The sequence below is a fragment of the Pseudopipra pipra genome, chromosome 10 (genome assembly GCF_036250125.1).
Source record: "Pseudopipra pipra isolate bDixPip1 chromosome 10, bDixPip1.hap1, whole genome shotgun sequence".
Classification (NCBI taxonomy): Eukaryota; Metazoa; Chordata; class Aves; order Passeriformes; family Pipridae; genus Pseudopipra; species Pseudopipra pipra.
In genome coordinates, this window is record NC_087558.1 from 20,164,560 (window position 1) to 20,176,089 (window position 11,530).

General features: G+C 40.5%; 1 protein-coding gene and 1 long non-coding RNA gene across 4 annotated transcripts in view; both read left to right on the plus strand.

Moving 5' to 3' along the window:
* Positions 1-11,204, plus strand: part of LOC135419769 (retinol-binding protein 1) — a 39,743-nt gene extending 28,539 nt beyond the window's left edge. For all 3 annotated transcript variants that reach the window (XM_064666572.1, XM_064666574.1, XM_064666576.1), the window contains 2 exons: positions 7,734-7,835; positions 10,926-11,204. In XM_064666572.1, coding sequence (XP_064522642.1) covers positions 7,734-7,835; positions 10,926-10,979 — 156 coding nt within the window. In that variant the 3' untranslated portion in view covers positions 10,980-11,204. The remainder of the gene's footprint in view (positions 1-7,733; positions 7,836-10,925) is intronic.
* LOC135419771 (uncharacterized) lies at positions 1,015-5,000 on the plus strand. Its single transcript, XR_010433139.1, has 2 exons — positions 1,015-3,400; positions 3,762-5,000. It is a non-coding gene; the product is annotated as an uncharacterized LOC135419771 (long non-coding RNA).
* Positions 11,205-11,530: the final 326 nt, after the last annotated feature.

The following is an 11,530-nucleotide window of genomic DNA, read 5'->3' on the forward strand; positions in this document are numbered from 1 at the left end:
CTTGCTGGGGTGGGGTAGGGTGAGGATTTGGGAGCTGTAGAATTCACTCATCAGAACTATCATCCATCTTAACCATATGAAGTAGCTTCCTGAAAATATAGTCAATTAATGTTTAAGACAGCCACATAAGGACTGTTCATAGGCACCTGTTACATGTGCCTTATCCTACTGAGGGGAGATAAGTTGTTTGAAACTGCAGTTTTAATTAACAAAAATGCCTTGTGTGACACTGATTCCTCTCTAGTTTATATGAAGTTTCGTTGTTCTGGACAGAATTTGATTTATACCACTGCAAGGTCAGGATAAAGCCCTGTTAACAAAATCACATGGCTCATGAAGCTTATTTAACTATTTAGGAAAGGTTCTTCTGTTACACAAATGGAATTCACAGCTCTTAATCTAGTTTAGAGTAGGTTTTGGAATTAAGACTTTGTTGCTAGAAAAACAACAACTAACATTCCAATACTTGGAATTTCAGTAAGGATCCCCACAGGATGAGAAGACTCACTTTGTGCCTGTCTAGTAAAATGCAAGATCATCAATATGTCTTTACTTGATCCTTCTGGTTGAGCTGGTTTGTTTCTTTACCCTGCACATTCTGTCCTTTTTGGCTTGTAGGTATTTTCTCATAAATTCGTTGGCTCAAGCATTGTTCTGGAATCACTGTAGCTGGGACTAGTCTTCTCCCAAATTTAGTGCCCCCTCTCTCTCTGCAGCACTGTATTTTCCCCAGCTCCTCGCTGGCATAATCACTTTTTTTTAATAGTTTAAAAGAGGGAGACTTTCATGTAGTTTTCTGTTGATATTTCTGACCTTTTACAAACTGCTCTCCACAAGTGAGGAAGAAAATCCCTCCAGTAAATCCCCTTGAGGTCTGGAGAACAGAGGTCCACTCCTGGCTCTGTCTCAGACTCTCTCAAACTCTAGTTCATCCTGTCTCTGCCTCAGTAAAGAGGGGCTGTTTCCTTTCTCTTGCCTTGTTTCACCCTGCCTGCTCTTTTGGCATCACTGCAGGTGAAATGCTCAGCACATTCACACAGTGACAGCAGATGAGATCTCCTGAATCTTTTGCCATATAATTTGTCATAAACTTCGAATTTTGCAGTGCTGGATTCACGTCTAAAATCTGAGACTGATCAGAAGCTTTTGAGCTAGTTATTCACAAAAGCACTGCTAGCACACTGAAGTTCTGTAGGGAACATGGGTTTGGATGGGTTTAGCATTTCAGCTTTTTGAGAATTCTGAAAAGCTCTGAGAGTTATGAATGCAGAAAGTACAATCAGAAAGAATCAGCTGAAAAGCTGAGAACCAGATGCAACAAATCCAATTTTGAATGGCAAGCCATTAGTGTTATGTACAATTGCATCTTGCTAAAATTACACAGGGGATAAATCAATTATACACATTACTTTAAACAGTGAGTGTCTTAGAATCGATTCTGATCCTTGCACAAAGTGAATTGGATGTGCTGGTTTTTACTCCTTTTTTTTTTCCTGGCATAGGATATACACAGCTCTTCCTATTTTTGTATTACTTGTATACAGTTTTATTTCAGTAGGAAAAAATATCCACCATGCCTAAGAAATGAAGCAATATGCACTGTCCAAAATATTGATTCTACCCCTCCTCCCACATACTGCCAGCTGCATGGCCTGCAGCTTTTCCACCACTCCCTGCACCGTATCGTTACTCATTGCTCTTATGAGCAAGGATTCAAAATAAGGCATTGGGACATTTAAGATCTGCTCCTATCTGACAGCAGCTTACCTTTGATCTAAAACTTGACAATCCAATCCTAAGCCCCTTTCCTAGCTATTCTAGCAATGGAAATGCTGACAGTAATAGAAGCAAAGAAGACTTTATCATGACCTAGGTACAGTGTGGCGAAATATGGCCAGCAACAGGATCTTGAGATAAATCCAGGAATCCAAACACTGATTTTTCTGTTGGGTTTGTTGTTTTCTCAGTGATTTCTCTCTCTGTCACCAACCTACCAGACACAGATTTGAGGAGATAAAAGAGGTTACAGGACAGAGAAGATGACAACCCCTGAGCATGGCTGGAGCCTCCTGGCAGCAGCGTGCAGCCTCCTCCCCAGACCACAACAGTGCAGAATGTCCCTTCACAGCTACGTTAGACTTTGGCTGTGACATCAACATTAGTTTATTCCATCAGCACTTCATCTGATGAAAATTTCCCCTGCAACCTGCTTACCAGAGGTTTTTATATCACTTTGATACTTAGGACAGATGAAAATGCTTTATCTTGAGAAGCTGTTGGATACCTAGTTGGATATATTGCCACGTGTGACCAGAAGTTCTGGGATATTTTCTTTGGTGTTATTTTTAAACACTGTACAGGACACAGCTCAAATTGGATTTTCCTGTGTCATCTGACCTAAAAAAAATGACTTTCCATTGTTTAATCCTTCTTAAATCATAATTACAGTTGTAAAATGACATGTCATTCTCACAAGCAGGGCCTTGCTGGATTGAGATGGAGCTTGGTGTGTGCTTTTAGAGCTTTGCAGTCGTTTGCTGCACCATATATAGAGACAACACTCTGAAGGGAAGCAGGAGAAAAACAGAACTGGTACTGCTGTGTTTCTCCTGCAGACAGGAAATCAATAACATGGTTTGGATGAGAGGTGGTAGCTGCAGTTCGTTTTTGTAAATGCAACGTGTCAAAAATCTATGTAGCATTAACAAAAAATGTTCATGAACTACTTTGAAAAAAGTTATTTTCTTTCATTTGTCTGTGAAATATATTATGTACCTTCAGGTGCAGAGCACCTGACACAAAGCAGCACAGTAGGAGCAGCCAACAGGGGAATGGGAAGCATTGTGCAGAGCCAGCATCAAATGGTTTTGCACTTAGACCTCACTGGGAAATGCAAAGTTCTGTGATAACATGTTTGATGACTATGTCAGGAAATGACAAAAGTCACTATCTCTGGCTGTGGGACAATATGACTTGCCACCAGAGGCTGGAATTGTCCAAGACTTCACTACTGTTACTGGAGAAAAAGCAAATACATAGTCAATGATGTGATTTGGTTTTATTAAATATTTCATTTAATAAATCTCTCTTGTCTCATAACTGAAAACGGTGATGAGAATATTTTAATCATAATTTCTTCCAGCTTTAATTTTCAGGAAGATGGTGCTGCTGTGCACATGAATTTAAATCTTCATAGCACAAAGAGATTAAATCACTAACTAAAGTGTGTGAATGACCAAGTAATGAAAGGAAAATACCAGAGTACAGAAAAAGTGTAAGATTACAGAAATCATAGCATAAAACTAAAGAAAAATTGAACTTTTTGTGTTCTCAGGCTTCAAAGGCTTTTGCATTTCCCAGAGGAGCTCCATTGTCTATTATTACTCTTCAAGAACAAAGAGTATGTAGTCTGAAAAATGTGCAGTATTGTTGGTTAGAGTTTTTGAGAAGAGTTAAATTAAGGCAAGACTCACTCTTATTTATCATACTCCCTTAACTTTTCTTGTGTACCTTCAGTATTTTTAATGGTACATTAATCACCATTCTCTGTTGAAGTTTCCTACAGAATTATATGCATGTGACCTAAGAAGTATTCATTTTAGGTTTAAGGATGATCAGGCAGTGAGTAAGCAAAATTTAAGTGTGCTTATGACAAATTAGGTTATGTACTACCTAGTTAAAAGGAATAAATGATGGCTTCCATTTATCCTGCAGGAATCTAAAATACTACATTTTCATCTATTTGGTTCTGTTACCATCAGGAAACTGCAGTTTTCAGTGCTCTGAGTTAGTGTACCTCTCCTCTTGCTTGTGGAGGAGGATGAAGAACAGGAACTGCCTGCCTGGGCAAGCTGTGTCCACCAAACCCTGGCAAAGCTTTCCAGCCATGGCTCAGTGTCCGTAATCAGGCAAACCTTAGGTAACACTATTAACAAAACAGGGGCAAACAAGGTTAATTATAAAGGCCTACTTTTCTAAGAAAAGTAGCTTGGCATAAAAGGTGAAGTGTTTCTTTCTCTTGATAGTGTGTGCCAGGAGGGGGAAACAGCAGCAACTGAAGGCTCAGGCGGAGCTGCCTTAGTCTGTTCCAGTGCTTGGCTCCTGATTCTGCTGTGGTGAAATCTGGATCCAGTCTTCAAAAATAAAAGCTTTGCTCTTATATACAACAAAAGAGATGATGTATACCAACATTTGCCCTACGGTGGTATTTTTGGAGTGTTATTTTTATATTCTGACTCCAGTGTTTGGGAATGTTGTAAGGCAAGCATTGCTCTGTCTTAGATGTTGGTGGAGGATGCAAATGTAGCAGCCACAGCACCTCTGACCTCAGCTGCCACTCACTGTGTGTCTCAATAGAGATGTTTGGAGAGGAAGAACTTGTTTCAGTCTGAGTTGAAAGAGAATTTTCTATCTTCTGTATTAGTGTGCCTTTAATAAAAGAGATATTGAGACATTACAGTGTGACCTAAAGAAAGACAAGATACAGGTGCTGCTGATTAATCTCACTGTCATAGAGGGGTTGTTCTGCTAATAACGAAAAGGACATTATGTCCTCCTGCAATATTCTGTCCTTTATAACCTTCAGAACAAAATAGCTACATACAAAAATCAGAAATTGTATGGTTTACTCATATCCCCTCAGCATTTATATTTCTCCAAGGGAAGGCAGAGGATGATAACCGAGAATATTGCCTGATAAAGCAGCTTGGTTAACGGTCTGTGGTATTATACTCTTTGTGGTTATCATCAGATTGCAAAAAGCAATATCTAATCTTGACTGGAAAAACAAGAAAGCCAGAGAAAAAAGTGTGTTGTTTTCTGAGATGAAACAATTTCAGTCACCCTTGGAGGCTAAAAAGTTAACATTTCCTTGGACAGCTACAAATATTTGTGAATTGCCCCCAAATGTACTAAGCCGGGGAATATTATCAGGCCTAATAACTTTCACAACTGACTTTGAACATTAATAGTTGGATTAATAAAGTTGGATCTTACTCTGTCATGGTGTATTGCCTTTGAATTCCCATATAAACCCACAGAAACTATTAAGGTAATCTAATGATTAAACTATGCTGAGCTAATACTCAACAGATACAAGTAAGTGCAGTTACTAAGCAAAGTTGCTTAGTGCAAATGCTTCATTCCTTGCTATCCCTCACATGTACAGGTTATCATTCATTTTCTGTTACATTCATTTTCAGAATCAGAAATTCTTAGATATGTTAGCTTATAAACATTTTTGACTTTGAATCTGTAGACATCCACTTAGAGACAGAAGATAGCAAATAATAGGAGTCAAACAGAGGAGAGGATTTATATTGTGGGTGAGCACATAAACTACTGTTTTACCCGAATTTGTTCCTTCCTGCATTAGCATTTTTTACATTAAGAGGATATAGTTTCATTAAAATGTTATCTCATCATCTTGGCTGGGCTTCGTGAACGAAGATTTGGGGAGGGCTCTACCCACGATTGTTACAAGCGCGCTGGTGGCTGAAAAGGCCAATACGAGACAGGCACGTCTGATTGCAAAAGGCACAGCAGAAAGACTCCTTAGGTGGTAAATTCTGCAAGGCACAATTCTTTCTGCATTGTCTTTTCTCCTCAAGGGTGACCCTGTGTGTGTTCTCAAAGGCATCAGCAGTGTTATAGATGGTGTGTCTCCAGATCTCCCAATTGGAGGCCAGAGTAGACCAGTTGTGTTGATCAATATGGCCCAGGCTGAGATGTTGTTTCAGGGAGTCCTTGTATCTCCTCTTCGGGGCTCCTCTCTTGCAGCAGCCAGTGGCAAGTTCACCATAAAGCAAGATCTTAGGGAGGGGGTGGTTGGTCCTTCATCCTGGAGACGTGCCCTGCCCATCACAGCTGTGTTCTCAGCAACATGGCCTCAGTACTTGTGACTGCTGCTTGTTCTAGAACAGATGTGTTGGTCACATAATCTGACCAGTGGATGTTTAGGACTGTACAGAGACAGCGTTGGTGGAAGCGTTCTAGGAGTCGCAGGTGGTGGTAGATGACCCCTGATTCAGATCCATATAAAAGAGTAGCCAGCACAAAGGCTCTGCAAACACCGATCCTGCTGCATGCAAGACAAAAGGCTGCTTTTCTCACATGACAGGATGGCAGTGCAAGGTGTGCTTGGTGGGCGGTTCTCTTCTTCCTCAACAATTCCTGGATCTCTTGATTGTTTTCATCAAACCAGTCCTTGTTCTTCTTGAAGGAGAACCCTAAGGATTCTTCAGAGGACTGCAGGATGCTGTTTGTAATATGCCAGGACCAGGGCTGGGCCGTACTGCCTGCGAAAATGTTATCTACTGCTTGTTTAAATACATCATTTTCCAAAAGCAAACAGAAGAATTTGCAAAGGTGTTTTCCAAACTGAGGAGATTTTTAGCAGGGACACGTGAGTTTGTCTTTCAGAGACCCCCTGTGGTGCAAAGAGACTATGTGTGATCAATACCAATGCCTTGCCTGTGATTATTTATTCTGGCCCTCCTTCTACTGATTCATTTTCCATGCTTGTTTAGTCCAAAGCTTCCTGCAGTAGGAGCCTGCTGGCTGTACTCATGCAGAGATAGTGGCTATCATGGATATCATTTAAGAATTAATTGTTTGTGACATGCACAGATTAAATAAATAGCACCACATAGTTCCTGAGTGTTGAAGTGGCATTAATTCCCAGAATGACAAATGGAGGCTGACTTCTCTTAGAAACTACACAGGATGGATGCAAGAAGTTTCCCTTAATGACAGATCAGAATTCATCATCTCTCCCGATTTGGCTACTCGTGCAGGCAGTGGCTGAAGGCTTTTACAAGATAGACAGTAATTTCATATTTAGTCCTCAGAGCCACTTCAAACAAGCTGATTTAAAAGCCATGTGCTAATATTGATGTTAAATTATCCTCATGGAACACAAATTGTCACTGCTCTTCCCTCTTTAAATATTTTACAGAGTATTGCTCCTCTTTATCTTAGGGAGATGTGAAAGGCAAATTGTCAAGCAACACTAACCAGAGTAACAAGCTGGAGGATGCACCATCATGCATTTAAATAGTTTTATGAATCAAGTTTTACTGAACTACTCAGGACAGCACCAATATTCACAAAAGTGCTGTGTTGAATACTGTAACACCTGACTCTCACTCTCATTTGCCAGTCCTGGCTCCAGTAGTTCCCCAGCCTCAGTTAAAAGGCGGGATGCTGGGAAAGTCACCAGTTTGCTGATACTTCCAAACCACTCTGCTCGATGAAGGAAGGCAGATTAAGACATGAGTTAAAACCAGCTCAGTATTCAAAAGCCTTGTTCATCCGTAATGCCAGGAAGTGGGAATTTTTTTCAGGTGGTGCAGCTGGGGAATCATTCTCAGGGTGGAAGAACCAAAGTGAATCTCAAGTTTTCAGCTCCTTTTGTAAACACAGCGTTAGGCTGCAGAGCCCTTCTCCTGCTGTGTTTGTCAGTAGGGAGGGAGCAGTGTGCTCTCATCATCAGTGATTTTGATGGTATTTTTTCTTGCATTTAAACAACTTTATTCCAGTTTTTAGCAGGCAGTTGGGCAGCATCTTTCTGTTCAGGCTCATTTCTTTTGTAGTTACCCTAAGTATTATAACACTCTGCAATTCTTACGAGATACATTAATCATTAATTACATTAGAGATAAGTTTTGCTTCGTGGAAACTAATCATAAAATCAGAGAATACTGTGGTAACACTGAACATGTCTATTTTGTTAGACCACTGTATCTTGGGATGGAGATAAACTTCTTTGTGTACAGAATGGAGAAAAAGAAGGTCGTGGTTGGACCCAGTGGATTGAAGGAGACAAAATGCACCTGGTAAGATCATGTAAGAGGTTTTAAATGCCACTCTGTTAAAATGGTTGGATGTAACACAGCAGGGGATGTGCTGTTGTTTGGGCCACTTGGACATAATTATGTATCGGTGCAGCATTTGACTTGTTTCTAAAGCAACAATGTCTTTTAGAGCCATTACACTTTTGTGTCCCTTACAAAGACTGGTGGTTTCAGAGCACTACTCTGTCTGTTTTAACTGTCTGTCCAGACATGCCAGGCTGAAATGTTCACACTGAGGAAGACATTTAACAGAATGTCCCTCTCACAGTTTCTGAAATACTCAGTATGGGAGCTGGTAAAATTGCACACCCGACACTAAAGGGAAAATACATCATTGTTCTTTTAAAATAATTACAGGTCACACTGCATTATAGCCTGCAGAACTAAAACAGCAATTAAGTTTTTGAAATGTATGTTTTTCAGATCATCATTTTTATCTTCCTGGATTAACAGGACCTGAAAGAAGATGCCTGTTCTTTTATCCTATAAGGCTTTATAGCAGCCTCACTCTCTCATCAGTGTGGGTGAAAAGCAGTCTTCCTGCTGAGATAGTAAAATCCAGCCTCCATTTCTGTTCAGGACTATTAGTATTCAGCAGCCTAAATGGATGGTCTCTAAATATTCAAATCAGTAGCAGAGCTATGAAATCTTTGCAAAAGTACCACAAACCTCTACTAAACACTTTTTTCAGGAAGTCTCAGAAACCAGTTCAGGAAAGGAATATATATGACATCTTACTCACTGGACTAGGTACTTGATCCAATGCAGGTAGGGAGAAAGTTGCTCAGTGATCACCTTAGAGCTGAGGCCCTGGCCTCACACAAAGTAGGGGACCAAGCAATGAGGAGAGTCCAGAATTGCCTGTCCATACATTACCAGTGCTATTCAGCACATCACAGTATTTCCACACGGCCTCCCAGCTTCCCAGCAGCTGCTGCCATGCCACTGAGCAGCAGCCCTTCCAGATTCTCTGCTGGCAAACAGGTTGCAATGACCCATTACAATGTCTGGCCTAGAAGCTGAGCTTACACCTTGCTGCACTCAACCATGCACATATATGCACTCATCTGAAAGCTATATGACATATGTGAAACAAGAGCAGCAGTTGCTCTTGCATTTCTCTGTGTTGGCATCCTGGTTTCTGTCCCTCACCAGCTCTGCAGTCATTATCTCTTCCCATTTCCTGTCCCCAGCATGGATTTCTTTAGTCCTGAGTGCTGCTATCCACACAGCCTGCCCATGGACCTCCAGCCCAGACCACTTTCTATACTTGTCCCTGTCAAGAGGTTGATTTTAGAAGTCAGAACGTGCAATTCAGTTTCTCAAATATATGTCTGCAGTGCCACTCTGGGTACCCCAGGGTAATCTGACTGACCTGGGGCTCTTTCCAGAAGGCTGTGCAGGGTTCTGTGTCACACCTGCCAGCTCATGCAGGCATCACTGTACTCATCAGCACTTGTACAATTTATCACAATCTGTCTCAGAACTCAGTATAAAATTACTTCATGCAAAAAATATTTTAGAGTCCACTCCCAAGTATTTCAATTTTATCACTTTTTATATTTCATGAACTTCAAAAGACATCCTCTTTACTTCTCTGAATCCCTGTTAAAAACACAGTAGAGAGTCCCATTTCGTACCTTATTTTTGACCAGCTAAGGTAACTAGGGCTTGTACTTTTGAGAGTGCTTTGATAGAATGAGCAGTTACCTCTAAAAAATTGATACTTCGATAGCTTTATGATCCTATTGAACTTTACACAATGAGCCAAGTGTTAATTCTTCCACAGTTCTGTAGAGAGTGATACCACATCCTTTAGTAGTTTATTGTTTCCTGTTTCCTTCATTTCATTCCATGGTCTGCACTTTGTAGTTCTTTTTCCTCTTTAGATTTTATTTTATGTGAGTGACTTATTTGGCCATTCTCCATTTCCTTTTGAGTTTTATTGCCCTTTTCTATTGTATTGATTGCTTCTGCTCTATAGGTTTTTGTCACTGTCAGCAGATCTCTCAGCCCTTATTGCACACTCCTTCTTCTGGGTTACCCATAGAGTAGTGAACAAAACAGGCCCCAAGTAAAATCAGTGTATTAGTCTGCTTGGTGCACCGGTTCATTACGAAGCACTTTCTCCTCTTGGGGTCCAGCAACATTTGTCAATAAGGTTATTGACTTAATGTAAGGGTTTTGATGTCATTTTATCAAAGTAAGTCCCCCATAAGAAATGTGCATAACTTCCTCAAAGTATTTGACAGTTTTATTAAAAGTCTTGTCTAGAAAGTACAACCATCCCTTCTGCTGGGTCATCCGGAACCTTGGTCTTTGTGTCCCTTAAGAGCTACTGCACTAGTTTTCTTCCACCTAAACCAGCTGAGCCATGCACACACCCCATGTGCACACATCCCACATGGACACACCTGTGGGCACTTCTCAGGTCAGAGTTAAGTAGTCTCAGTAATAGAGAAGGGTAAGCAGGTGAGCAGCAGCAGCCTCACAAATCAGAGGCCAGGACGTGATCGTTATTGCACCTGCTTATGCCCAGTTCACAGGGATCCAATGCCTGGCAAGTGGGCATTTTTGGAAAGCTCTTATGGAACACAAAGGAACAGCAGAGAGCATTAGGCATCCAGTGTGCTCAGGTTCAGTCCAGACTCAGCTCCTGCACACCTGGGCTTTTGTCCCATGATCTCTGTGTGGGCCTTCAGCCTGTGTCTGCTTTGGCACATTCAGAACTGGTCAGTCAAATCCACCTCCACTTCTTTAGGTGTCCAAACCAGAAATGCCCATTGCAAAGATCTAAGCAGTTGGATAAACTGCAAATAGAGAATAATGCACAATATTTGGCCCTTTAAGATCAGAGGTCCCAAAATAACTTCTCTTACTTCATCTTTTACCAAAAAAAAACCCCAAACCAAATTGTTTCTTTTAGGATGAAAAATAGGCAAAAATATGTACAAGCCTCCCAAACTAATTTAATAGACAATTGTGGATTCAAATTAAGGTAGACATACACATGAATCTATAATCCATGTGTTCTAAGTAAAACTTGTATTTTTAATTATTTTCTCTTCTTAGGAAATAAGAGCATGTGGAGTAATGTGTAAGCAGGTCTTTAAGAAGGTACAGTGAGCCTACTGCTGATACAGAAGTGAAGAACAGTAGAATTTACAGACTTACCACCAAATCTCCAAGTGCTAGCACTGAACATCATCAGTGACAAGAGCAAACACAGAAATGAAGATCACGTTAGAAATGTATAATTAGTATAAAATATTTTTAAGAAATAATCTTGAAAAAATGACTGCAAATAAAAGTATTTTTAGAAATGCCAATAAAGATACTAAACGCTATAAATGTGTGCATATCATAATTTGGCTACACCAAAACAGGACTTCCTGGTGCAAAACAAGAGGCTGGAGTTTAAGACCTTGTAAGCTAATTTTTGATTCTCAATAGACATCACCCTTTCATAGCCTTAGCAAGGGGCCTCCACGTAGTCTTGGTGTCAAAAGCCAAAGTGTAGTTGTAGGGAAAAACCTGAGAGCTGTAGGATGAGCTTACACTTACATCAGGAATTCAGTGAAGCCAGTGAGGATTTGACCATTAGCTCCAATGGAGCAATACAGTTCCACTAAAAATAAAAATCTGATTTCTCAAAATGAGTAAAGTTATGGATCAAT